The sequence below is a fragment of the Coenobita brevimanus genome, chromosome 80, assembly GCF_032717465.1.
Source record: "Coenobita brevimanus isolate Jiangsu-jjx chromosome 80, ASM3271746v2, whole genome shotgun sequence".
Classification (NCBI taxonomy): domain Eukaryota; kingdom Metazoa; phylum Arthropoda; class Malacostraca; order Decapoda; family Coenobitidae; genus Coenobita; species Coenobita brevimanus.
The window spans coordinates 14,384,896-14,412,713 of record NC_137033.1 but is presented as its reverse complement, the minus strand read 5'-3'; the positions used below and the strand labels follow the sequence as shown (position 1 = coordinate 14,412,713).

The following is a 27,818-nucleotide window of genomic DNA, read 5'->3' as shown; positions in this document are numbered from 1 at the left end:
CATGCACTCTTTACCCTAGGGAGGTGTTGGCCCCTCTCTGTCACGCAAACACCTTTGTCAACTGATTATACCTGGCACTCGGCTGAAGCAGAGCGTGGTAACACTGGCAGTGTCAAATGGACGTCTTGACCTCCTTTGTTTTGAATTCAACCGCAAACACGATAAACTTATTTTTATGCCCTAAAATAAGGAACCAAAGGTTAGAAGCCTTCAGTATCATCTATTTCAAAGTTCAAGACAGAACCAAATTTTAGATCCGTTCATATTCCGCTTATCTGTTAGACAATGGGCAATGATATTCATGCAGACAAAAGTAAGAAAGTGTAATAAAGCACAGAACCCTTCACATTTTCTCAGAGTGTTGAGGGCAGATAACCGGGTCAGACAACGACCTAAATCATCCAGTGGCACACTATACAGTTTTGTCCACATATCCTCTTCGTGAGACAAAGGCAGTATATATGTATCATGTGCATTAGTATTTGCACGGTGCTCCTAGCTCCACAAGTGCCATTCATACAAAGGCATTTGTTACAGCTGAGGACAAAGCACACATTCGCGAGTGTGAATATAACTGAGGCCAAGTGACACTGGGCACACACACACACACACACATTCAAATGCACTGATGGACGTACGTACAAACAAAAGAGAGTAGTACACCTTCCATGGGTTGAGCAGGCAGAACCTAGCGTATCATTTCATTTGGGGTCGCTTCCCGCCATCCCCTCCCCCTTTTCTTACAAAACGACCCACAGTTAACACAACCAAGTTGATTTTGTACATTTTATTGCTAATCTTGGACCCAAATTCTTCTCTTGTGTATCATGTTGAAGGGGAAGACCTGGACAATGATACTGATTCCATTGATTACTCTTGTACTGCCGTTTGATATAAAACTTAAGCCTTCTTCATCTTCCTTGAAATTTCGGGCGATAATTTAAATCCATTTCCGGAATTCCTTTACTTTTCTTTTTATCCACAGCTGATGTGTGCTTTATTTCTCATCGTCACTTATCAAACTTTATGTACTCCCTTGTGAACTCTTTATTAATATGCCTTAATTAATACCGTTGCTCTGATGTGTCCCTGTTTTCCCTTCAATGTTGTTTCATCTCCTTGGTTCGTATTTTCATAAGGAAGCTCCATAAAACCTCTTCCTTAGCGATTTACATTTGGATACGGCTGTTTAACATCACTTTGTATGTTGTTTAAGCTGAGTGTGGTGGTATTTGGATGTTTTAAAGGACGCAGAAGAGGATTGTAAGGAGCAACAAACATATAAATCTCTCAGGAAGAGGTGTTAAAAATCTTCTTTATCGTACACCAACACCGACCCTTGGCATTTCCGCATAGCCTTCAGCGACATCGTTCCCTGGGTGTTTGGACCTGTGCTAAATTATGTTGAAAATAATACATGTATATAATATTACTTCACAGCATCTTTTCTTTCTCCCCTTCATCAATTGCGTGACGCTTAATTATTCAGTTCTATTTTACTGTCTTAAGAGTTATTGCGGCTGAGAATAGGTTAGAAGGGGTTAGAAACAATAACTTCTTCAGCACCATGCCGTCTTTAATATGTGCTGCTTGCTTTCGGCTTGTGAGAAAACTGAGATTTTGTCGGTGTTAAAAACAGACTTCTATGTCATTTGTACTCGATTATTGCTACCATCAGACGTTTTGTTTTTTTGGAACACAAGTTGAATTTAAGAAGTAGGAGAGAGAGAGAGAGAGAGAGAGAGAGAGAGAGAGAGAGAGAGAGAGAGAGAGAGAGGGGTGGGGGGAGAGGAGAGAGAGGAAAGATTTATCACCTGGCAAACCTGAAGACATTACCCCTCCCGTTACATCACAATGCTGTCCAAAGCGCCTTCACAATGCACCGTCACCCTCAGCTACATTAGTCTCTTACAACCCCCTCCTACCTTCTCCCCATCTCTCCTCTAATTCCTTCCCAAAGATCCATCACCTCTTCCCCTTCCTTTACGTCACCCCAACTCCTCTCTTCTCCCTCATCCCAAATCCCCCACCCTTCCTCTTCCTTTACTCCCTCCCCACCCTCCTTCCCTGTTTTCCTTTTGTCCGCACTTCCTTAACAGTCTCTCACCGCCACCCTTTTCTCCTTCACTCCACCCCTTCTTACTTCATCTCTCTTCCCCTCTTCTCGCCTCTAACCTCTTCTAATAACCCTTCACACTTCCTTTCTCACTCTTACCCCCACCTAGTTTCCTCTTTCCTCCCTTCGCAGACAGTATCTTACCCTATCCCCTCCCTTTCATGCCCCCTTCATCTTTTCACTCTCTCTCCTCCTCCTCTAAAAATCCCTCACTTTCAATTCTCCTTCACTTTCTTCATTTCTCTCCATCACTCCCTCCTCCCTTCCAACCCCTTTTCCTTCTTGCTGCTTCCCTCGACCCCTTGGAATTTCTCCCCACTCCCCTCCTCTTTCCCCTTCCTCCCACCCTCACTCCTCCCTTCCTACCCTTTTACCGTGTCGCTCCTTCCATTACCCTCTTAAAATTTCTCCCCATTCCCCTCCTCCTTCCCCTTCCCTCCCTCTCCCAAGCCTATTCTGATCTCCTCCCCTTCCTCCCTCACTCCCCCTTATTCTCACCCAGTCCCCTCCCTCCATCTCTTCCCCAGCCTTACCTCTTCCCCCCCCCTCCCTCACTCTACCTCACCCCCACGCCCAGTCCCTCAGCTTACAGTCAAGTGGGTGTAATTAATCTTCACTGAAACACAATCAGTTTAGGTGGCGGACTTGAGGCTCGGGAAAAACGGTGGATTATGCAAAGTGGCTTGAGATTCTTGGCCCTCGCAAGGATCAGGGGTATTTATTTTTATTTTCTTTCCCGCATTTCTGTTTCTCTCTCTCTCTCTCTCTCTCTCTCTCTCTCTCTCTCTCTCTCTCTCTCTCTCTCTCTCTCTCTCTCTCTCTCTCTCTCAATATTCTGTAACCAGCAGTGACTGGGAGGAATATCTGAAGAGTTTTTGTACCTTCTGTATTGCTTCCACTCAGCATCTTCCTGCGTCACAAATACATTCCTATACGAAAGAAAATGACATCCTTACTGTGTGTGTGTGTGTGTGTGTGTGTGTGTGTGTGTGTGTGTGTGTGTGTGTGTGTGTGTGTGTGTGTGTGTGTGTGTGTGTGTGTTTTACTAATTCCAGGTAGCACAAAATATATCTTCTTCACGATTTTTGCACGCGAAAGCAAAGTTTCAGGCGGGGGAAAGGAGGGAGGAGAACGACAATCCTCTTAGAACGGAATTTCATCAAGAGCTTTTGAGGGAAGATCTTAAGCTTTTTTGAGGGAAGATCTCCAAGCTTCTTTGAGGGAAGATCTCCAAGCATTTTTTGAGGGAAGATCTCCAAGCTTTTCTGAGGGAAGATCTCCAAGCTTTTTTTGAGGGAGGATCTCCAAGCTTTTTTGAGGGAAGATTTTCAAGCTTATTTGAGGTAAGATCTTAGAGCTTAATTGAGAGAAGATCTTCAAAATGCGACAGTTCGGCGAGCAAGCGGCATGTGGAGTGAGGGCGAGAATCCGGTTAGAGTAAACAAGAGATTGCTGAGTAACGCCTGGGAGCACAGATGGCGCCACTCAGTGTGTTATGTGACGTGATGACAACAGTTACGATGGATGAGTTAGCAAGTTACAGGGGCGAGGTGGGGCGAGGAGGGGGAGAGGGCTGTGTCGTAGGAGGAGGAGGAGGAGGGGGTTGTGTGGTAGAAGGAAGGGGAGAGGGTTTTCTTGGAGAAAGAGAAGCTTGTGGGAGAGGAGAGGGAGAGGGTTGTGGGAGAGAACAGGGAGGAGAGAGTTGTCTGGGAGAAGGAAGGGGGAAATGGCTGTGAGGTAAAAAGGAGACAGATTGCATCGATCTTGGTGTAAGAACGATAAAGGAAGACCTCTCTTGTTCCGTAAGGGCAAAACGCGGGGGGGGGGGGGATACCGATTTTGTCTGTCCCCAGTTTACATATAGTTGATAGGAATACGGGTAGCCTACACTTGGTCGAGGAAACTGAACTAATATAGACTTTTCAGATTCGCTTTTAAAGTTAATAGTTATACATTCCCATATCAAACATCTTTGTAAATATTGTTAGATAGACGTTTGTTTTGCTGTGGCAGTTTTGTGTGTGTGTGTGTGTGTGTGTGTGTGTGTGTGTGTGTGTGTGTGTGTGTGTGTTTAGATAAATAACTCTATTATATGCATTTACCATTCGGGCAATGCTAATTTTGAAATGGAAATCTTACCTTGAGGACACATAATTTTTTTCAGAGTAGCTCTCAGATGTGATGAATGCTGGTGTATCCTCATCCACCTTCTCCTCCGTGATGTCGATCCTCAGCGTGTGTTTGTGTTTGGAGATTCTTGGCAGCACAGAACCACGTCAAGGAGAGTGTTCAGTGCCTGGTCCGCAACACCACCCTCAGAACTGAAAGATACCTGAGCTTTGAGTGTGAAGGATGTGGCTTTCATTGCTAAGTAAGGTTTATTTAGGGTGCTTTGATTCGTACCGTTAACTAACCATTATATTGTAGGACTTGCATTTTTTTTTTCATTTTCCACGCAAATTCTGTATGGCACTGCTTAATTTAGTCTTGCTACTTCTGGACGATTGTATTAAGTTAGGAGAAACTTTTGGCTAAGGAGAGATTAAATACAGCCATCAGTGGTTCTATCGCTGTAAGAGTTCTCTCCTAAGCTGTATATAATAGTCTGAAGGCAGAGGACAACATGAACAAATACGTTACCTGAATGCAGAACTCCCTCCCACCCCAGCAAACGTTTGGTGTGGACGTGCTTAATATACAGATCTTTTCTAGACCTTACATTCACATTTCATCAGTCACTAATTTCCCTTGCATAATTTGTCTAAAGTTGGTAGACATGAAACGCCGTAAAGCTGAATTTTATGAAGACACTAAAATGGCAACCCTCCCAAGAAAGAACAAGAAAACCATATTCCGGAAGTTTCTGAACGAACAGTATTTAGTGTTTAGGATATCATAGGGAGAAGGGAAATCAGGCTGTGAATAATCGTTCCAGGAGAGATTATTTGGGCACATGAAAGATCGACTACCTGATAATGTTACACTGTTTTGCACTGGCTCCAGTCAAAAACTTCTGCACACTTTTCTCAAGAAAGTGGAAACCCAAGTGAGATATACCTTTTCACGAGTAATGTAGCGCTGGGAATCACTATGCTCATTTTTTAAAATCGAGGCTAAGATGCACCTGACGGCTTGGTGATGCTTGGGTGAATGCAACATTAGTTCATAATCTCTTTTCTCATTCGCATTATTTATTGACAACATATATCTGAGGGCGAAATTAGGGTTAGTAAATGTTAATCGGACATATTGCATTCAGCCGATCATCACCAACCTGTCAAGTGCATCTTCGCCTAAATAATAATGATAATAATAATAATAATAATAATAATAATAATAAACGAGTATAGATCGAAGTCAAACCGTGTAAAGGACCTATTGGGTTTAAGAAGTGCAGTCACGATCCGAAGATTCTTTACCCCCTTGGCGAGAGGAAGTGGAGGACGAGGTAGTAGAAAGGCCAGGGGAACAGATATATGACGCACAAACTCTCTCTCTCACACACACACACACACACACACACACACACACTACTGGACCTCCAATATCTATTCGCCTGGAATCACTTCAGCCTCCTTCTCGCCCGAAGGGGGGGGGGGAGGGAGAGAAACTAGGGATCGTGGCGTACATAAGTTACCTTTCTGCAACTATGAGTGGCACCAAATTTTAACACACATTTAACAGTCTTAGGCTGTCATGATTCGCTGCAACTAAACATAATCGTTTGGTTTTGGCTGAAGTAGACTGCTAGAGTTGTCTCGACCATAAGAAGGGTATAATGATAGCTTTTAAAACTCCCATGCTCCCATGATTTTCTCAGTTGAAAAATATCGTTTGGTAATTTGATGTTAGCTGAAGTAAGCACATAAGACGAGATCATAAAAGGCTTGGTCTATTTGTACTTTTTCTTTTTCAGCTTTAGTCTTTGATTGTGTATAATCATATTTCATCTAATATCTTTTCAGATTTGAATATATTCCTCTCTTCTTTCCTAGTTGCATTATCATATTCCTACGCAAATTCCATCCTCCATGATCACAGCTCATTTTCGCTAATGCAATCACCCCCACTTACTTCACAGTCCAGCTCCTTTCAGAGTCCACCACCATCATCATTATCATCCCCTCACCTCCTCCATTTACTTTTACACCTGACTTTCTTACACCTGACTCCATCATCATCATCAGCCAACTCTCATCATTGCCACGCTTTCCTGACGCTTCATTTTTTTTTCCTCCCCGCCACCCTTCCTCATGCCATCACATCTCTTTCCTCTCTCCTACATCATCATTCCCTTCTAGCATCTTTCCAGGCATCATCTTCTCATCTCCTTTCTTATTATTATCTTCTATCCTCTTTCCTCAATTTTCTCGTCTCTCTTCCTTCGCCCTTCCTCATAACTCTTTTTCTCTCCTCCTTCCTCATCATTCTGTTCTCTCTTCCCTCCTCATTATTGTCTTCTTCCTCATCATTCTCTTCTCTCCTACCGCCTCACATAACCACATCACTCTCTTCTCTCCTCCCCGTAATTCTCTTCTCTTCTCTTCCTCTGCCATCGCTCAGCACTCTGTCAAAGTGAACCATGAAATTACGTCTTCCTTTCTCCTGTATTGGCCATCCCATTTTTCTCTCTCGTCTTCCTCTTCCCTCTCTCCTCCAATCTGTTTTATTTTCACACCCCATTCCAAACTGTCTCCCTAACATAAAACTTTTCTGGACGCGGTTATAAGCATTTCATTTGACTATTTCAAGGCACTGTGATATCAAGATGGGTCCGTTGCAATTTACTTTCCTTTGTGCTCCTTTGTACTCAATACATTACCACCCCTTGCCTTCCAGTTTGTTATGATTTTCACGCCGTCTCCTAAAATCTGATTCTTTTTCACTCGTCTCTTCTCGTTCAGTATTCCCCTAAAGTTCTTTTCATTGCCTTCCTTCTGAAATCCCCACTCTTTCTTTCGCCTCTTCTCAACATGGAAAGCCTTCACGTTATCTCTCCCTGCAGACACTCTATACTCCTCCCCTCCTCTCCCTCCAAAGCCACCATGACCCTCTCTCTCTCTCTCGCCTCCTACACCCCGATATTGGATAAACTTCTCACCCCATACATCAGACGACTCTCCCTCCCATCTTTCCCCCAGAATACGGAATCATCTACGCCCCCCTCCCCACTTTCCACCAGGACTTCATATCTCATTCTCCCCAGCCCACTATCTCTCCCCTCCCAAACTTGGTTAATCATTTCAACCCGAGGACGTTATGTACTTTTATTTTCTTTGCATTTCTTTTTCCTGTTTCTTTTATTTTCTTTTTAAAGCAACATTTCCTTTTACTTTTGATTTGTTTTTCTTTTTCCTCTCTTCTTCTTCCCTTGCTACCACATGTTTGCGCCACCCATTTTCGCTAGGCATGCTGCTGATAATTCCCCTACTTTCCACTCAGTTTCATTGTTTCTGGATCCAGTGGGTGGTTGGAAATGGAGAATTAGATGAAAAAGAGTATAGAGAAAAAGAATAATGTAGAGAAACAAAATGAGGGAGAGTGTGTGGGAGATAGATCAATGGTAAAGTTGAGGGGTTCACGTCTCACTGCCACTGAGTTTGTGGGATTGACCTCGCAAATTAACGCCAGTCTTTATCAACCAGATACCCAGACCAACACCATACCACTGTCTACTTCAACTGTCTTCTCCTTCACCGGCTGTGCCCTGTCTCTGTCCTATCCTTCTCCTAAGCGTCCCCTGACTTTACCCTTCAACGTAGAAGAGAAAGATGGAGGGAGTACAAGATTATTAGCTCTTGTTGTAACACCCTAATATTGTGCTGTAATGGAAACGAGGAAATTTATTGCAAGGTTAAACGAGCGCCATATGCATAAAACTGCTCGATGGTAATTAGAGAGAGAGAGAGAGAGAGAGAGAGAGAGAGAGAAACCTGGATTACGCGTCGAGTCTTCGGAAATGATGAATGATGAGAGCAGGAAAGGAGTTTTTGCAGGGAATATTGATCAGGCGCCGAGAGAACAAAGCCAAAGATGAAAAGGCGCTTCTAGGAATGTCTGAGGTGGGAAGGAAGCGCTTAGGAAGGCTTCAGTCGACGACAGACTATAATGAGGCAAAATTCCGAGCCTGTGACTGGCGATTCGGGGAGCCTTTCGGAGGTCCAATATCAGGCGCTTGTAAATGATCAAAGAATTACGGAACGTTATCATCATCATGTCATTATCATCGTCATTATCAACACCGTCATTACTGTCATCTTCATTATCATCATCATCACTTAACTTATGAATAATTAAAGCGGAGTATCATCAGTGCTCTATTATTTCATCATCATCATCATCATCATCATTATCATCTCATACTTCCTCAGTGTTACCATGGAGTATCATCACAATATTCTAAAACATCATTATCATTACCACCACCACTGCCCTCATAACTATCATTACCATTATTCCAGGAGGTGGAAGTGATCAAGAAACAGGAAGAGCAAAGACTATGATTGTAACTTCAGTGATATTGGCTGAAAACCCTTCCCTTTTTTCCTTTAATTCCGAAGTACATTTCTAATAATTTATCACTATCTAAACCAAGCTTGAGTAAATGGTAGATCTCCTTTAGCAGGGTGTTAGGGAAGGCTCCGTGCAGTAAATACGAGAGGGTGTAATAATGTGAGGCATTCTAGTACTATTGTGAGAAAATGTCAGGTGGGGCAGTATGTGACAGTGCGTGGTGTCGCAGTCTAAGGTCTGTGTGAGGTGTGGCAGTATTTGTGACAATGTGAGGTGTGACAGTATTTGTGATAGTGTATGGCGAGCAAGTTCGAGGTGTGTGTGAGGTATGACAGTATATGTGACAGTGTGTGGTGTGGCAAATTGGGGTGTGTAGTGTGGGAGGTGTGACAATGTGATCTGAGACAGTACGAGGTGTGATACTGTGTGATATGATGGTATGACCTATGACAACGTGAGATGCAACAGTGTCTGTGCTGAGGTGTAATAATGTAAGATGTGTCAGTGTGAGGTGTGACAGTGCATGATATGGCAGTGTGAGACGTAGCAGTGCGAGATGTAGCAGTGTAAGGTGTGACAGTATATGATGTGGTTGTGTAAGATGTAGCAGTGTGAGGTCTTGCAGTGTGAGGTGTGGCAGGATAAGATGTGTGTGAGGTGCAGCAGTGTGCAGCGTGGCGATATAATCCACGACGCAGTGACTTTTCCAACGTCCCGTTAAACACATCTAAAGTTGCCTTGGAATGGTACGAGTTGGATCATTTATAAACACTTTGCACATTCCCGCTCCCCTCGCACAGATTTCCTCACCTCCTGACCTTGTAACTCTCACCATCTCATCTTCTTCCAGATTGCATAAATGTCACCAAACCTTCGCATTTCAAGTTTATAAATCTTACCACCTCTTCACCCCAAACTTTATATCTCATCTCTTCTTCCAGATTTTATAAATGTCATCGCTTCTGCACCCTATAAGTTTTATATTTCTCCTGAGCTTTATCTCATCACCTCAAAAGTTTATATCTCACCACCTCTTCCAGACTTTATAAATTTCAATACATCTGCAACCCTCAAATTTCATAAATATCAACGCATCTTCCCATTCCAAACATTATAAAGCTCACTTCTTTCTCCCATAAAAATCTCACCACCCCTTCGTCCTCTAGGCATTATATCCCACCAGCTCTTCTAGACTATATTTTAATACCTCTCCCCCCTCCAAACTTGATGAATCCCACCACTTCCTCGCCTAATAAACCTCATCACACTCTCACCCGCCGAGCTTTATAAATTTCACCCTCCCACGGCCGTACTGCCTGGGGGGAGCTGGGGTGTTGAGGGACAGAAGACAGAAAAGCAAACCATGATTCGGTCCCTGGCAACATCTGTCTCTCTCACTCAGCAGGGCGTTTACCTCGGAGCAACAGAGCCTGGCGAGAATGTAGTTTTTTTTTTTTTTTCAGCGGCATAGGCGTAGTCTCGATGGAGGAAAAAGAGGAGATAGGATGAGGATAATGCTGAAGAGACGGATAGAGAGGGGTGAATGAGAGTGGGAATGATGGAGAAAGTGTGATAGTGATCGGTTGGAGGAGAAAGAGGAAATAAATAATAATTTCGTGAAAAGGTTGGGTGGAGTGTTGAGAGAGAGAGGGGGGGGGGAAAGAATCAAAGACAATATAAAGAAGCAAAGGTGGGGAAGACTGTGTTAGAGTGGATGCTAGAGGAGGAAGGAGGGAGGTGTACAGTTACAGTAAAAAGAAAAACGTAGGAGTAAGAGAGATAGCTACTGACATAAACATCGACGGAAAGATAGACAAAAAGATAGATAGACAACTGAATAAACAGGATATAGAGAAAGACAGATAGATATAAGAAACTGAACTGATTGACAAACAGATCCTCCAGTCAAAATTATCTCATAGCAAGACATCAAGTTATCATGATTGTAAAAATATAAAATTTACATGTTACTCTAAGGCAAAGTGTTGGAATGTGTGAGTACCAGTAACACAGGAGCCAAATCTACACGAAATGCAAGAGATACTCATAAGACAGACAACAGGCATGCATTGAAAACAGTATTAAAGCACGACAAAGGTACCGAAAACAAAAGTATCACCAGCATAAAAAGTATACGTGAGATATATATGCAATTTACGTGATACATACATGGAACATACGTGAAATAGGAGAGAGACGCATGAAACAGGCAGCAAGTATGCATGAAAAACGCTGCATACAGGTGACGGACAACAAAAGCACAAAACTGATGACAAAAATATTCCAGGGCAGGAGTTCCAAAAATTCCTGTCCTCCATGAATGACCTCTTTAACACTAGGACGAATTTTGATCAATTTTCTTTCTTACAGTGGGAAACGGGAGGTGATGTAGTATGAGCGGTGTGTGCTTTTGTGATGTGTGGTAGTGTGAGAGATGACAGTGTGAAATGTGGGCATGATGGTGACAATGTGAGGTGTAGTATTGTATGTCACAGTGTGAGGTGTGGCAGCGAGGGATGATAGTATGTGAGGTGTGTCAGTATGATAGATGAGACTATTAAGTGTGAGTTGTAGCAATATAAGTGAAAATGTGAGGTATGTCAATTTTAAGTGTGTGTAAATCAGGTCAACAGTGGAAAGTATGGCAGAGGTAAATATTATGTGTAACTTGTGACTATTTACAAAGAATCCGTAGTAGTGAAGGGATTAATGAAGGCCACTATCTAACCTCTTCCGCTCGAAAACTTTTTTTATCTAAAGTGAATAAAATCGTCCGGTGTTGGGAAGAATGAAGACAGAAGGACGCTGTGGTAGTTGTGGTAGTTAGAGGACCAGACATCAACACCTAGAGTACTGGCAGCCGCTCTATAGCAAGTTCCTGTTCCTTATCAGGTGGTGGAGCGGGAAGCCTTCTTGTGGTGCCACTGATAGAACTCGGGGGATTCTTTGCCCAGCTATACAAGTGTCCCTCATCTCCTTCCATATCACCCAAAGAAGAATGATGGTCTACTGGGGAACGGCAACTTCAGCCTGCAGTCCACTAGGTTCAGTTACACATGAACCTGGTGCTACAACAGCATCGACTACCTAGAGCACAAAAACCTACTAGAGTTGCCCCAACCATGAAGGTGTTAATGCGGTCGGTAGTAACACTTTCAGGCTCTGTTCTCACTCTCAACTCTACAAAATAATCTGAAGATAGAATAAAACACTAGAGCTATACTGATCATTAAAGGGTTAACGGTGCCATTTTAGCACTCAGATTCATATAACACGTTCACAGTTCAATATACTCGTCGAGGATAGAGTTGTCTCAATCGTAAGAAGGGTAACGAAAGCAGTGTTAAGGATAAAGGTATCAACACCCTCAGGCTCTTATACTGTCAGCTGAATAAAATCGTCTTGTGTATGTGGGAATAGCACACAAGAGTTACCCTCACAATGAGAGAGCTAATCAGGCTTTACGACAAGGGTGTGGAGCGGTGTGATGTGTTAGCTATACCAGCCGTAATTATGAGGCTTGTGTTGTTTTGGTCCCACGACGTTGCTGCAGTGTGTGTGTGTGTGTGTGTGTGTGTGTGTGTGTGTGTGTGTGTGTGTGTGTGTGTGTGTGTGTGTGTGTGTGTGTGTGTGTGTGTTTCCTCCTGCCTACCACCCATGCAATAAACTGTGAACACACGAGGTACAGCCAGCTCACATACTTTCCGAAACTTTGACTATAAGGGTAGGGCAACTAATTTGACAGCAGGGTGAAAATCTCCGCTACAACAGTGTGAAATCTCCCCTACAACAGTGTGAAATCTCCCCTACAACAGTATCAAAATTTCCCTTATAACAAAGTAAAAATCTCCCTTACAACAGTGTGAAAATCTCCCATACAACAGTGTGAAAATCTTCTTTACAACAGTGTGAAAATCTCCCTTACAACAGTGCAAATATCTTTGCAACAATGTGAAAAGCTCACTTGCAAATGAAATCTCCCTAACAACAGTGTGAAAATCACCCTTACAACAGTGTGAAAGTCTCCTCTACAACAGAGTGAAAATCTCCCTTACAACAGTGTGAAAATCTTTAAAACAGAGTGAAAATCTCCCCTATAAGTGTGACAATCTCCCTTACAACAGTGTGAAAATCTCCCTTACAACAGTGTGAAAATCTCCTTTACAACAGTGTGAAAATCTCCCTTACAACAGTGTGAAAATCTCCCTTACAATGGTGTGAAAATCTCCCTTCCAAATACACTATATAGGATCATTTTTTTCTTTGGTATTAGGGGTCTCGTAACAATTTTTTCTTAGCGATTTTTTGGCACATTATGCCATTATATCTCTTGTTTTATTAATATATTTCAGGTATCGACATAAGTTAGTCCAGTGGCGTGCAAGAGGACAGGACGGTGGAATTTATGCAAAATAAACAGCTTAGGAAGAGGTGATTGGTAGCCTCCTGTGCCAAGTGTAATGTGACCCTAAGACCCTTAATCCCTCTTTATTTATTTATTTATTTACTTATCTATTTATTTATTCCTGGTTCTTCAACACCAACACATCATTTCATTAAAGTCAGACCGTTTTCTGCCATGTGGTGATATTCCTCAGTAACCATATCTGTTCGTCTTTCCTACACTTGTAAATGTCTGCGAATTAACTGAGCCAGCTGTGCACAACTATCAACGTCATTCCAGTGTCGTGATGGCTCGTTATCTGGCGTGTAATTACCTGCACGTCTCATTAAATTCTCGAGCAGACGACTTTCCAGAAATGCAATAGAGTCTTTGATGTCACTGTGTCCTCAGAACCTAATGTTCTTCATAGTCACTGACCACAATTATTCAGAAATATAAGACATTGACAAAAGTAGAAAATACCTTAAGAATTTATAAATATCTCCTAAGAAGAAGAACGCCACCTGAAGCATAACTGGGAAGGATAACAAGCAAAAAAAAAAAAAAAGCTTAAACATAAAAAATGTATCAGAAGCAAGAGAGAAACATTATAACTCTTTGAACCCAATGACATCCTTTATAATTTATTTTTCCTGTCATTATATATTTTCACTCAGCACTGAAGAGATATTTCAAACATAGGGATTTTGCCTCTTTCAGTACGAGAGATCATTCCTACGTGTAACATAATCGCCCAGAGGTAACAGGAATAAGATTGTAGTGAAAGGATGAGGTTGTTTACGGATTTTCATGGCAGACATACCCGTTAACCTCTTCGCTGTGAAAGTTCCCCCAAAGCTGATCAGTATCATACGGTATTAACAGGAATGAAGCAGAAAAATACAATACCGTCGTGGAGTAAACCAGGACCTCCTCCAGATTTCCTAACTGAATTTAGCTAAGAAATATTAATAACTTTCGAAAAAAAAAAAAAACTTGTTGGCTTCTGTGCCTTGATTTTTTCCCCCTGCAGGTAAATTAATGCAGCAAACGAAACATTTACGGAGGAAGAGGAAGAGAAAACTCCCTAATATCTCCCCCTCCTCCCCACACACACACGTGCACAAAAATATTACATCACTAAGTCATGGTATGAAAATGAATATTCACATCTTTGACTAAACCAGAGTTCACCAAGAAAAACTTTCCTTACATTATTTTGGTAACATATTTGTAAATTAATTTGACAATTACCAAAATAAATTTACAAAATTGCTCCAATATTCATTCTGATTTACAAGGGAACAACTAGATAAGCGACTGATTCGACAAATTCGAGCAAACTAACGTCCGCGTCATGGACTTTTGTAAAAGTTAGTACAGCTTAATACTTACAGAGTTGCTGAATGTGGCTCCAGCATCGGGGCAGCTTCATTCACCTTCGTTTTAACAGTTTTTAGTCCAATGAAATATTCCTTGCTTCATGCTAGATACCTTTCGACGACTTTATTCGGTCTCAGGGAGACTTTCCGAACGAGGTGGGTTCAAATGACGCTTTCATTGGCCACTCCACCACAAATAGGTCCCCCCGAAGATGAATACAATAGAATACATCACAAGAATCGATGGAGGCTAACACTGGGTCACTCATCTCGGACGTACCGCCCTTGAACAATGCAAACCACTGAAACGAATATTAGGGACAGGAGACTTCGTGGCATCTTTTCTCAGTGATTCATTTTCCAAGCAGCGCCTCGCCATTCTCCTCTGTGTCGTTTATACCGTATTGATATAAACATTGTTTGCATCAACAGTATACAGTACATGAGGATGCTGTGGATACGTAGATCAATTCGCCAAGGAAGAAGTGCTATGAAATCTCCAAAGCCGCTTAGTGTTCGACCCTTAGTGTGTCATCGATGTTCGAACCCTTTACATATCGTACAGAATCATGGCCAATATTGAAATTCTTTACAACTCCACCTCTTTGGTCTCTTTTATTCTTTTCACCCTGACATTGACCAGACCTTTGCCTTTTTGTGGCAAATTTCACATAACTCGATAGCATAAGAAGACAGTACTTAGACTCTACGTACTTTCTGCAGCACCTCTTCGTGACTAGCGTTATATTCTAGTGTTAATCCAATGTTTCAACTGAGTATTTATGAGAGAAAGGTGTCAATTTCAGGCCAAGTTAGTGTAGAAAGAGTTTACGGTATAAATGAAAAATACGTTATGGGTCTGAATGGAAGAATATGGTGCAACAAATGATACGTTAACGCGCCTAAAAGTAATGAGAAAGTGGTCGATTTTTTATGTGTGGGCGTGTGTGTGTGTGTGTGTGTGTGTGTGTGTGTGTGTGTGTGTGTGTGTGTGTGTGTGTGTGTGTGTGTGAGGAAGAAGGAACCAAAGGCAACGAACCCGCAAAACTGTTCCTTCCAAGAGAAAGACAAATACAAGAGAAAGCCAAGTTCATGTGTGTGTGTGTGTGTGTGTGTGTGTGTGTGTGTGTGTGTGTGTGTGTGTGTGTGTGTGTGTGTGTGTGTGTGTGTGTGTGTGTGTGTGTATGTGTGTGTCCGTCCGAGGAAAAGATATTGCTCAGCTAGCTATTACTTTTACCGGAGTATTCTGAGCAGCAAAACACTCTCTAATCTTTATGGAGTAATATTAAATTTTATTACTACAAATGCCTGGAGATGAAAATGAAAATAGCTGAACCTTTTTTTGATGACAGTAAAAAATAGAGCGATTAGGACAGTATTTGTGAGTGAGGAGAAGGAGGGGAGGGAAAGCGAGAGATCTAGGATGAGATGGAGGGATGGAATGGAGAGGTATATTTTAGTGTGAAGGGTGTGTGAGTTGGAGAGACGGCAGCAGTTCATTTTTGACCACTTCGACCGCGATTCTAGGTTATAGACAGAAGGATAGATAGTAGACGGAGAGAAGATATCATATTGAGTCTCTGTAAAGTACTAAAACAGGGAGCGGCACAGTAATTTTTTGTGTGGATGGTTATGCCTGTGAAATAGAGCCAGTAATATTGAAAGCCTGAATGATGAGTGAATGTAATTTCTAGCCTATCTTCTTTTGGCGTTCCGTAACTAAAGTTCCTGTCATTACAGTGGTGGTATATAATTCACACACAGTAATAATATTGACTAGGTAGCTATTAATATCAGAAGTCTATGTAGTCCTTCCCCACCACGCTGCAATATCAGTTTCAGTACTGACTTTAATATATTGTACAGTTCCGGGATGTGAGGTAACTGTTAATCTAAATCTTAACTTTGGCATTGATTGTGTGTGTGTGTGTGTGTGTGTGTGTGTGTGTGTGTGTGTGTGTGTGTGTTCCTCCAGTCTCTCTGTCGGAGAATATTATGCGAGGGAGGATTTCTATTGTCCAGGAAATAAATCCAAGCGATATTTCTGCTTGTCCGAAGCTATTGTTCGTTTTCGAAATCAGCAAATTCTGTGTGTGTGTGTGTGGGGGGGGGTTCCGTCTTAACAATGGGAGGGAAAAGATGGGTAAATAGCATCGTATCAAGCGACCATTAAGAATAATTTTGCTACAGGGTGGGATATAACTACGACATCTATCATCTTGCTATATGAGGAAGAAAAGAATATGTAGTATACTGTTTTATGGAATGTGTACCTTTGTGTATGTCCAGCATTACCTACGCATTACTCTGTTATAACCGAGAGAAGAAAGGAAGGGAGGGAAGAAGCGAGACAGTAGAGAGGAAGAAAGGAATAAGAGGGAAAAGAGGGAGAAAAGGAGGGGGAAGAGGCTGAGAGGGAGGCGACAGAGAGAGACGAAGGAAGAATGGAAATGGGAATGGAGAGATAAATATGGAAAAGGGAGAGAGGAGGGGGAGGAATGGACCGATGATGGCAAGAACAGAACATTGATCATGACTGAGGTAGGATCAAATGGAGGAGCTAAAGGTCGTTAAAGCTTTCATTGTTCTTCCATTAGACTCACCGACATTATCAAAGCATCACTCTCTCTTTTGCATGTACATTTCTCTACCTATGCATATGACCTCTTTATTACTCAGTTTCTACAACCTTACAAGCTTACTGGCTATTTGGATCAGGTATGAGGTCAGAGGGATGCAATAAGAGTCGCTCCTCTGTAAGTCAAATGCAGCAAGTTCTTCAGACTACCAGCTAAGTCTCACAGAATCTCCACCTCACAATACCTCCTTGGTGCCCACATGAAGGCGGTAGGATGGTAGGTGAAAGGAAGGTGAGGAGAGGGCAGGTGAAAGGAGGATAAATGAAAGGATAGTAGATGGAAGGAAGGAAGCAGATGGAAAAACGGACAGGTGAAAGGTTGGTAGGCGGAAGGCCAGCTGGAGGGAATGAAGCAGGTTGAAGGAGGGGTAAGTGGGAGGAGAGTAGATGGAGGGATGAAAGAGAGTAGGCGGAAGGGTAGATAGAGGGATGAAAGAGGGTAGGTGGATGGAGAAAAGAGAGTAGGTCATAGGAGGGTAGATACAAAGAAAGAAAGAAAGAAAGAGGGCAGGTGGAAGGAAGGAGCGAAGGCGGAAGGAAGGTGGAAGGGAGGTGGAGGGAGAGTAGGTGGAAGGAGGGCAGCATCAGCATCAGGTGGGAGGGGATGAGATGCTATCTACACCATCTCAGCAGCAGGGATCACACCTCCAGCATCCATCATCCTAATGGAAGCCCAGGTCTATGCCTCATTCTCTTCCCCCTTCCGTTTCTCAGTACATAACCGTATAGTCGTCTCCCACCTCCACCTTTTAGATAACCCTTAATTCATTCAGTATGGTAATGCCTTTGTCTTATTCTTGCTACTCTCTTAAGAATATTATTATTAATAGGTAGTAGTAGTAGCAGTAGTTGTGGTAGTAGTAACAGTAGTAGCAGTAGTAGTGGCAGTATGGCTTGGGAGAGACTTTCCGAGCTGTAAGTGAATGATATAACCTTCCCTAACACTGTCATTTCAAGAACCCTCGACCCAGCTGAATAAAATTGCCTGGAGGTAACACGAAATATAAAAAGACATCACCAGTCTGAGTATCTTAAGACTTCACTGCTCCTCCCCCATCTCTGCCTTGAAGGTAACTCTTAATCGCTTCAATCCATTACACTCTTGCATTGTTTCTTTTTTCTAACGACCAGTGTGTTTTCTTTTCCTGCCGGCTACTAGAGGGAGGGTGTGGTGGTCTGGGAGGAATTCATCTCAGTTCTGTTCATCCATTGCTGCCACGGAATATACAGCCAATCACTGAGCTCGGCAGTGCGGTGATGTCATTCTCACCCTTCCCTAACACGGTGTTCATAAAAGTAATAACATGTTAAGTTCTGCTGTAGGCCAGGATGATTTTGATATATGAATAATCTAAGTCTTCTATGAATGAACTTTTACATAATGTGCACAGTATTAATACTAATAAACTATTATTATGCGTGATATACTGTATCAGCTTTGTCCTAGCACAAGGTCGCGATCAGATTATATTTAGTAATAGTCTGCATGATTCTTGTACCTAGGACTGAAAGTATTGGTACACGCTGGCTTGGCACTGTTGAACCAGGTAGACGAAATGTATCTATGTGTGTCAGTCTATGTCGAAAACTCAAATCTCATAAAGTATTGATTGTAGAAGGAAAATTTTTTAAATAAAAGTTACTTAGAGTAACAACTTGAGTTCACATGTCACTTAGCCAGCAACAGAAGTCATCCAGGATGGATACATTATAGTCAAGTTTTCATCTAACAGTATTATTACAGTCTACCTGGTTCACAGATGACGGGTAGTCTTGTCTAACATTATTACAGTCTACCTGGCTGACAGATGACGGGTAGTCTTGTTGCTTTTTATTTCGCTGCACTGTACTTACAAAAGATTCAGATATATAGTTATTCTTAATTTCTTCGTTATTCCTTAACGAATTGGTACTTTTTGTGGATGAAGTCTAAGGTCGATGACGACAGTGTTCAATAAAATGCATTATCTGGGGACGATTAGTTTGTGACCACCCTTTTCGGATTCAAGGCGTCATGGAATATATTTAGAGCATATAGGCTTACAGTGCATTTATTTTAGATGAGAAATACTTGCTGACATGTGAGATATGGCTTAATGAAAAAGTGACGCCATTTTCTGTCATGAAGAATAATAAACACTAGTCAAAAGGTGTCGTGAGGAAGCTTGAAGAGCAGATGCGGTTTTTAGCCTCTTCGGTACGATAACGTCTTTGTTGGTTTATACTTGCTACCTCAAGACAATTTATTCAGTTTTAGGGGAGATTTTCTTAGCTAGACGGGTTGGATTTTGTCATCATTACCTATCTAAGTACGAGGCCCTTCTAAATATGAATATAATCGGCAGGAGGTAAAAAGATTAAACCAAAATAAAAATTCATCAAAATGAAAGGGTTGGTGAGTCTTTTTACTTTTTTTGTTAACTATTTCACTTGGCTTAGAAGTTAGAAGCCGTCAGTCTCATGTTGGTCGTGGTGCTGAGAACACGTAACGTGCGTGCGTGGTAAACCTGGATTGGAAACTCTATAACTACTGGGTATGTATATTTCGAAGGCAGTGGATTTAACGACACTGATATTGTATGAATAAGAAACTATTCGTGCCACAGAAGAAACGTGCATTCTCGAGAGGATGATGTAAAATGAAAAGAAATATACTACCAAACACAAACACCTACCTCGACTCAACGAAGCTTTACACTGTGGGAGAACGAATGGCCCTTCAGCAGAGGATAATATACCATCAGGGCGTGAAGCATCACAGGACGGAGGAAAGTCTGTGTTCGGTGAGTATAAAAGTAATTCCAGAGCAATGTTTTTACATAAGAACTTTCGGGGTATTGTTCAGATGTTGCTTCATAAGTCATCATTCGTCATTTTCATTTTTGACCTTTGAGGCAGATGAGAGATTTAACGAACCACGAGCTTTTGGGTTTCATGATAAAGTAGAAAATTTTTACTCATTAATTGCATATCATTTTTACTTCTTTTTTTTTTTTTTTCTATAATTTGAAGCCAAGTATAATTATAAGCTATCATTTCTGCCCATCGTTTGAACCTGCTTCTAGATGACAGGAATTTGTAATCAAGGTGTCACAATAAAGCTTCTCTAGTTCGAAGCTTCTCTATGCTGCTCGAAAAGCAGTGTCATCGCCAGCTGTTCGTCGAGAAGCATCGAACCTAAACACTGGATAACAAATCTTCGTTCGGTATGAGGCTCTGGCTACGACTTCTCGTTAGCGAGAGGGAACACAAACCATGAGTCGTCAGCATACAAAGCTTTCGGGAACACTCCAATAAACTTTTAGGGTATCAATAGGACTAGTGACGCATAAAAGAGTGAATAGACGACGTTCTTACCGACAATATTAAAGAGATAAAAGCCTTTAATATTACAGTAGTTTAGCAGCAGCAAGATTGGACGCATAGCACCACGATATAGGAATAATAGTCCACAGTCTGTCAGTAACGTAACACTCTCCACCATTGTCTCATTAACATTAATATTCTTCGTATTTAAAGGTGTGACAATTAAATAATATTTAATTTTATTGTGCTTAGCGATATATTAACATGTTTCTGCTCAAATCTTGCCACATCCCAGCGATAACTATGTTCGGGATTGGCAACGCTGATCTCAAGGCTCGTCGAGGCGCGAAGGGAAGCTGAAGTCTGTGCCGTCTGTCCAAACATTATTAGTTCCATTTCCCCCATCCTTGTTGCCAAAATGGTGAAATCCAATTAAGATTATCCCGCTCTATGAGGCAATCAAGTATCGCTACATTAACCTACATCATTAGAGTTACACATGTAATGATCATTGATAATCTGTGATCTAATGACAGCAAAATATTGAGACCGTATAATATAATCGCGTGATCGACTGAGAGGCACACAAAATAAAGATCACAAACTATTACCTCAGTGATCTAATTTCAGTTGATTCGCCCTTCCGGCTCCAAGAGCTTCATTTATTTCAGCAGTGATATATTGCTGCGCTAAATCATCCTCACATGCCTGGATTCTGAGTGAAGCAACATTCCCTCTGACTATTCGAGAGGAAATTTTAAGATCTCATAAATTAACAAGCTTCCCTCAGAACTACTCCTTACCAATATATTTCCGTAAGGGGAAAGTAAACATTTCCCTGTATGCTGTTAATACAAGTCATGTCGATATTCAAACGGTACTAAGAACACGCATACGAATCACTAAGCAGAGATGCCAGATCGCTTGCAGTACCGACGAGAAAGCTCATAAAAGATCTAATTAACTTTTGACATTGTTTTGAGATAGTGTGAAGTAACTGTGGTTCTTTCTCTGTGCATTTTTTTTTTTTAAGGAATACCTTTATAGACTTAAGTTAGTATTCGCATTTATAGAAATATTTCAATACGAGAGACTCTCAGCAAAGGAAAATATTGTTCTCTGCGTGTCTTTATGTAACTTCCTTAAAGTTCTCCACAGCAAGAAAAAAAAATCTATATTAATCTTTTTTGTTCGTATTAATGCTTACTTTCAAATTCCAAAAGTAAAAAAAAAAAAAAAAGTTAGAGTGGAATATAAGCAGAAATTAAGGGAAAGGATTGCCTGTGTTTTCAGTAGTTTTCTCGAATTTCACGTAATTAACAGCTTGTCAGATAACGAACAATATTTTTATTTTATTCCTGCTATAGTCATGGTACGTTAACTTGGCCTTCAGTTCCGTCCTTTTTGCATTTTTTTTTTTTCACGTAGTTTCATGGAAGAATTATGCACTCTATTGGCAGTGTACCTTTTGCATAGCACTTCTTCGTGGCTAGCATTGTATTCTAATGTTAATCTATAGTTATAACTAAGCATTCAAAATGGAGAGAAGGGAATTTTAGGCCACGTTAAAGTAAAAACAGTACAGTTTCAGATGCTGTTATTCATCTTAAGAGCCATTTTCTGAATTGGAAGAGTTGGATAAAGTTTTCATTAACCTTTTCATTACACAGATCATTTTCCAAGTTGAATAAAATCGCTTGGAAGTAACAAGAATGAACTACAAAAATAATTTCTCATTCTTACATGATTAAGCTTTATGATTTCAGTTTGGTTCAGATGTATAAAATATGTAATACTCATTAGTGTAAAGGTCTTGCAGAAAAATTAAGTAGAAGGTGGTCATGTAGAGTTCATTGTACTATAGTATGTTCAGTATTACATGACACAGGTGCTCTTTATTTCAAATTAGGTGTGCTTTTGATTTGACATGTACGATAATATCAGCTCATTAGCATCAACACTGCCTGTCATGACCAAAGCTCCTTCATATGTGAGTAATTTATTTTTATTTCAATATTATCTCGCCCAGGAAAATCAGCACAGATAATCCCTCTTGCCCCTGTAACCATTCTCTCAGTGTATGGAAAGTGAGGTTACTGTCTGGCGTGTGTTTTGAATGGCACTTACCACATGCAGATATTGACATACATACACTATGCGGGTATTTGGTAAGGTGAGATGAATGAATAAGTGTGTGTGTGTGTGTGTGTGTGTGTGTGTGTGTGTGTGTGTGTGTGTGTGTGTGTGTGTGTGTGTGTGAGCGTGTGTGTGTGTGTGAGCGCCAGTTAATGCCATTACAAAGGTCCATTCAGTAGGGAAGAAGAAGTATTAAAAGAAGGCTCTAATATCCATGGTACCGGTACATGAAGAGATTTAACAAATATGTGGACGTGAGAGATTCTTCCTCTATTCTACCCTACACTCTCCTGTCCGCTCCTCATCCCTTGTCTCCTCTCCTCACCCCTTGTCTCCTCTCCTCACCCCTTGTCTCCTCTCCTTACCTCTTGTCTCCTCTCCTCACCCCTTGTCTCCTCTCCTCACCCCTTGTCTCCTCTCCTCTCCTCTTCCCCTTGTCTCCTATCCTCTTCTCTTACACCCTGCTTCCTGCCTGAATACCTGATCCCCCACTTCCCACCCAGCTCACCTGTCCCTCTACCTGATTCCCCACTTCCTCCCTCACTCCTCAGTATCTCCTTCATCATCATATATCCTTTATGTCTCCCCTCCTTTTCCTCACCTGTCACACTAAGCCTCCCTTCCTGCTTTCTCCCTAAACTCCCACCTTTCCCTTTAACCGCTTTGCCCTTCCTTAAGGCCGGTTCACACGAGCAAAATCGCTGTCGTTTTTTGCCGGAATTTGCTTCCCGGTAGAAATTCCGGCCGCTTTTTTCGCCGGTATGGAGAGACCGACGTGTCGGTCTTTTTTTCCCGGAATCGGGAGAAAGAGGCCGGGCCGATTTAAATGGAAGCACCGAACAAGGCAAAGCTCTGGGAACGAAGACGAATACGACATCTTGTTTACACTACTACCACAACTAATCTCACTTTAACATTCGTTCCAGTTTGGGTGTATCTGATATGAGCATGAGTATAAAAGTATGATTATTTAAGTATGAGTTAAAGGTAAAGGAATCTTGTACATTATTTATGCTTAAGAAAATTTATGCATACGGCCCCTGAAGCCCCGGATAGTTGAGTGGCAGTCAAGGCTTATTCACAGAGCTAAATTGCGGCCGTGAGGGCTCATCTTGAAGTTGGAAAAGTGCAAGTGCAAGAGCTGCACACCTACTACGAGTACGGTGTCCATTTTTGTTTGTAAACACTGTTGCCGCGTTCCTGCCTCTGCAGTCCCCGTACGTGTGAACACCTTTCTGGGAAAAATGCCTATTTTCGGCATTTTTTCCCCGCAAATCGGCGAAAAAAAACTGCCGCGATTCAGCTCGTGTGAACCGGCCTTTATGCTAATCACTTTTCCTCCCTATCCCTTCCTTTCAGCCATTTTTTTGTTCTCTTACCGACGGCATTTTCCCTCCCTTATGCTAAATATTATCCATCGTCCTCCATCTTTTCAACAATTTCCTGTCCCTTATTCTAAACCTTTTCCTTCCTCATCCCTCTCCTCTTAGCCATTTTCCCTTTCTTATGTAAGCATTTTCCTCTCCTTCTTTTCCTCTTAACCACTTTCCCTCCCATATTTTAAGCATTTTTCTCACCCTCTCCCCTCCATTTGATCACTTTCACTCCTTCCCTTCCTCCCTCTCTCCTTCCCTTCTTAATCAGTTTTCTCCTTCCCCTATTCTCCTTATCCATTTTCCCTTTATTCCTCTCTCTCGTCTCAGCATTTTTTCCTCTCCTCCCCCCCTTCTTATGCCAAGCCCCTCATTCTGATCTGTCCCTCTACCTTATCTTTCTCCCTTCTTTGCCCTATTCCAGTCTCGTAAGTTTTCAATCAGCTATCTCCCTCGTCTTGTATTATCTTAACTTTCTTCCCATCTTCTCCGTTTTATCCCTTAACTATTGCGATCTTCTTCCTTTATTCTATCCTTTCCCAGACTTCTTTAACAACTATGTCTTTCCTTCATTTTCTCCTTCCTTTTCTCCATTCTCTCCCGCTGCCGTCCTTTCTATTTTCCTTCCTCTTCTCTTCCTGGGTATTATCCTCGCATTCCTCTTACTTTGCTTTTACATATTGCATCCTCATGGCTTTTTCCTTCTCTATCCTCTCCCCCTTCCTTCCCTCCTAACCCATTTACATTTCCTAACCCCACTCCTTTTCTCCTTCACTCACCTCTCTTCAACCCCCTCCCCCTCTAATCCACTCTCTTTTTTCCCTCCTTCTCTCTATCCACCTCCATCCCTCCCTCCTTCACTCATCTCACTCCTGCCCTTCCCAATCCTCCATCTCCCTTTCCTTCCCTTTCCCCAATCTTCCTTCATTTCCCCCTTCTTTCTCTATTCATATCTCCCTCTTCTGTCTCTCTGAGTGCCACCCTCCTTCCCTCTATCCTACTCTTCTTCTCTCATCTCCCTCCCGTCCTTCCCGTTTTTTCATTCATCTATCCCTCAAACAATCTTTGCTTCTCTCCCTCAACTCCTTTCATCTTTCCCTCTATCCGTCAAGACTTCACCTTCCATCTCTCCCTTACCTGTATCCTTCTGTCCCTCCTTCCTTCCCCCCATCCAACATCCCTCCATCCATCCATCAATCTATCTCTCAGTTCCTGTCTTCCTCCCTCCCTATCTTTCACAGCTTTCTCCTTCCCTTTATCCTACCCTCCCTCCATCCCTCCCCTTATCCCTCAGTTCCTCCCGCTTTCCCTCCCTCCTCTTCCTGCCCCATCTCCATCATTATACTATTACTTCGCCTGAATGCTATCTTACCCGGGCCCTCAACCGCAGATAGAGGGTAATAGTGGCTCTGTGTCTCCTTATAATGGATGTCTTTCTCTTCATACTAACTGGTTCATCTGTCTGTACTATATGCCTGTCTCTCTGTCTAATGTATGCCTTTCTCTTTATATTCCTGGTCCAGCTATTTTTCTTATTTGCCCGTCTCTCCGTCTAAGGCATGTCCCTCTTCATCTGATTATTGTTTACCTATCTGTCCTGCCAATATTGCAGTCTGGTTGTTTTTCCATTTTTATGTTTGTCAGTGTGTCTGTCCTTTGTATCTCGTTTAGTTCATGTTCACCTCAGTGCCTTAGTAGTATTTATCTGCCAGTCTTCTTTTCTGTCTATATCTTTGTCCTTCTGTTTGCCTTTGCTGTTCCTCTGTCTGTGCATCTATCATTGTGTCTTGTCATATTTCGTGTCCTTCTATATGCGTTATTCTTGATTTGTCTGACTATCGTTCCGTGTCTGTGCCTTTCTGTTTGTCTCTCTGTGTATCTTGTATGTTAACAGAAACTCTCAGCCACATCAAGGAGCGTACTACTGTTCCTTGTTCTCGTTTTACTGCCTGCCCATCTCTTTACATCTCTCTGCCTGTCTGTTTGTCTTTCTGTCAGTGTACTATCTTTCAAGGAGCCCTCTATAACGTCTGAGAGGGTTAAACTGCTCTAGTATTTCACAAGAATGCATTTCTTTCTTTTTGCCTTCCGTTGATCCATTTGTTTGTCTGTCTGTCTTTCTGTCTCAGCCATCGTATTTTCTTTTTCTTTTTTTTTTTTACTATATTGTCGGTTGCCAGTAACCACTAATGTTGATCTTGTGGTTGGTTATATTGAACGTCACTTCCTTTTCTTGATAGTGTTCCGCCTACCCCTATCGGTATTTTTTTTTTTCCTCCGTCTCTTTGTCATTTTCTTCGTCTGTCAGCCTGTATGATACTTTACCAGGACCTTACAACCACAGAAGACAAGATGACGCTGTTCTTGGTTCTTGTCACAATGCCAGGGTGGCTAAACCTTAAGGACCCAGGAGCCGCACACAGCAATTCTGAGACGCTCTCCAACTACATGACAGAGAAAAATTGTTTAGGTTTAAAGTATACTGTTTTTCTCAGCTCCAACATAAAACTAAAAGACATTGTTTTCCAGTGCAGGATGTCGAGTGTTTTGTTTTGGCTGCCACCAGACGTTGTTACTCAGATTAAGGAACCTGCCATCTTCTAAAGATTTAACCACCATTTTTGTGTCCTCTGCACAAAATTATCTGTTGTTCTTCCTGATAAAAAAATATGAAGAGTAGTTCCTGCATAGTTATGATTCGCTTATCAGAACTGAGTCTAGCGAGCGGTAACCTTTGAACAAGATCAGTCAGACAGAGAGATAGGCAAAGACAGATAGACAGAAACAGAAAGACACACATGTGGACAAAGTGAAACAGAACGTTAAACATACGGACAGACAGACAAACAGAGGAAGGTGGAGAGCGAGAAAAAGAATTACGTTAAAGAAAGAGAGGTCAAGCACAGTTATGCTTTCCTCGACCAAGTGGAGAAAGCAGAGGAGGGAGGGAAGGTGGGAGAAGGGGGATGAGGGGGAGAGATCGCTATGCACACTGACTCGGCTAACAGACTCATGTTGTCTTAACTCCCACCCCATGCTGCTGACCCACTCCACCCCACTCCACCTCACTCCACCTCACTCCACCCCACTCCACCCCACTCCACCTCGCTCCTATGTTTGTCCCACGCTTCAAAATCTTGCTGAGTGTGAATGCCGCTGGAGAGGATGGGGTGAAGGCTGGTGGGTATATGAGAAAGACTGAGAGAGCAAGGGTTTTTGTTGGGGAGTGAAATTCTATCTGGGTGGAGAGAGAGGAGGTGGGAGGGGAGAGGTAGTTAGATAGATTGATAGACAGAGAAGAGCAGATAGATAGACAGAAGAGCAGAAAGATGGATAGACAGATAGACAGAAGGGCAGTGAGAGAGAGAGAGAGAGAGAGAGAGAGAGAGAGAGTAGAAATCGGAGGAATAAGTGAGTGTGACCAACCACAATAAATACCAGTCTAACCAGACAGATAGACAGACCGAGGCAGGGAATGTGTTTGAAATTATAAAGCGACACAATACATCAACATTTTCCCTAAATTCTCCTTTGCAAGATACAGAAGCACTCAGCGTTACAAATGTGATTAAAATTCCATGTAAAACAGAGAATAATGCAAATCTGAAAGCCTAACTGTAAAGGGATAGTTTTGTAAAAGCCATTGTGTGTTCATCCCTTTTGACCTGAGAACGTAATGAACATTTTATTTTGCTATTTCCTGTGTGTGTGTGTGTGTGTGTGTGTGTGTGTGTGTGTGTGTGTGTGTGTGTGTGTGTGTGTGTGTGTGTGTGCTTGCTGCTGAGAGTTTTCGTAAATGGAGGGAATAGATGTAGCCTGCAATGACCCCTTAATTACCAGATATCTTTTTATGAGGTGAATGGAATCGTTTGGTGAGGGCAAGTATGAAATGTAAAATATGCCAGTGAACAGAGCACGTTATAGTCTTCGTAATATTCCCGTTTTAATTCTCTGTTAAAATCTTCTCTAC

At 42.0% G+C, this 27,818-nt stretch overlaps 1 protein-coding gene across 1 annotated transcript in view; it reads right to left on the bottom strand.

Annotated features, from left to right (window-relative positions):
• Positions 1-27,818, bottom strand: part of LOC145409270 (uncharacterized) — a 145,457-nt gene that overhangs the window by 115,037 nt on the left and 2,602 nt on the right. The window contains exon 2 of the mRNA XM_080279750.1: positions 4,256-4,372. Within this exon, the coding sequence (XP_080135876.1) occupies positions 4,256-4,372 (117 nt within the window). The remainder of the gene's footprint in view (positions 1-4,255; positions 4,373-27,818) is intronic.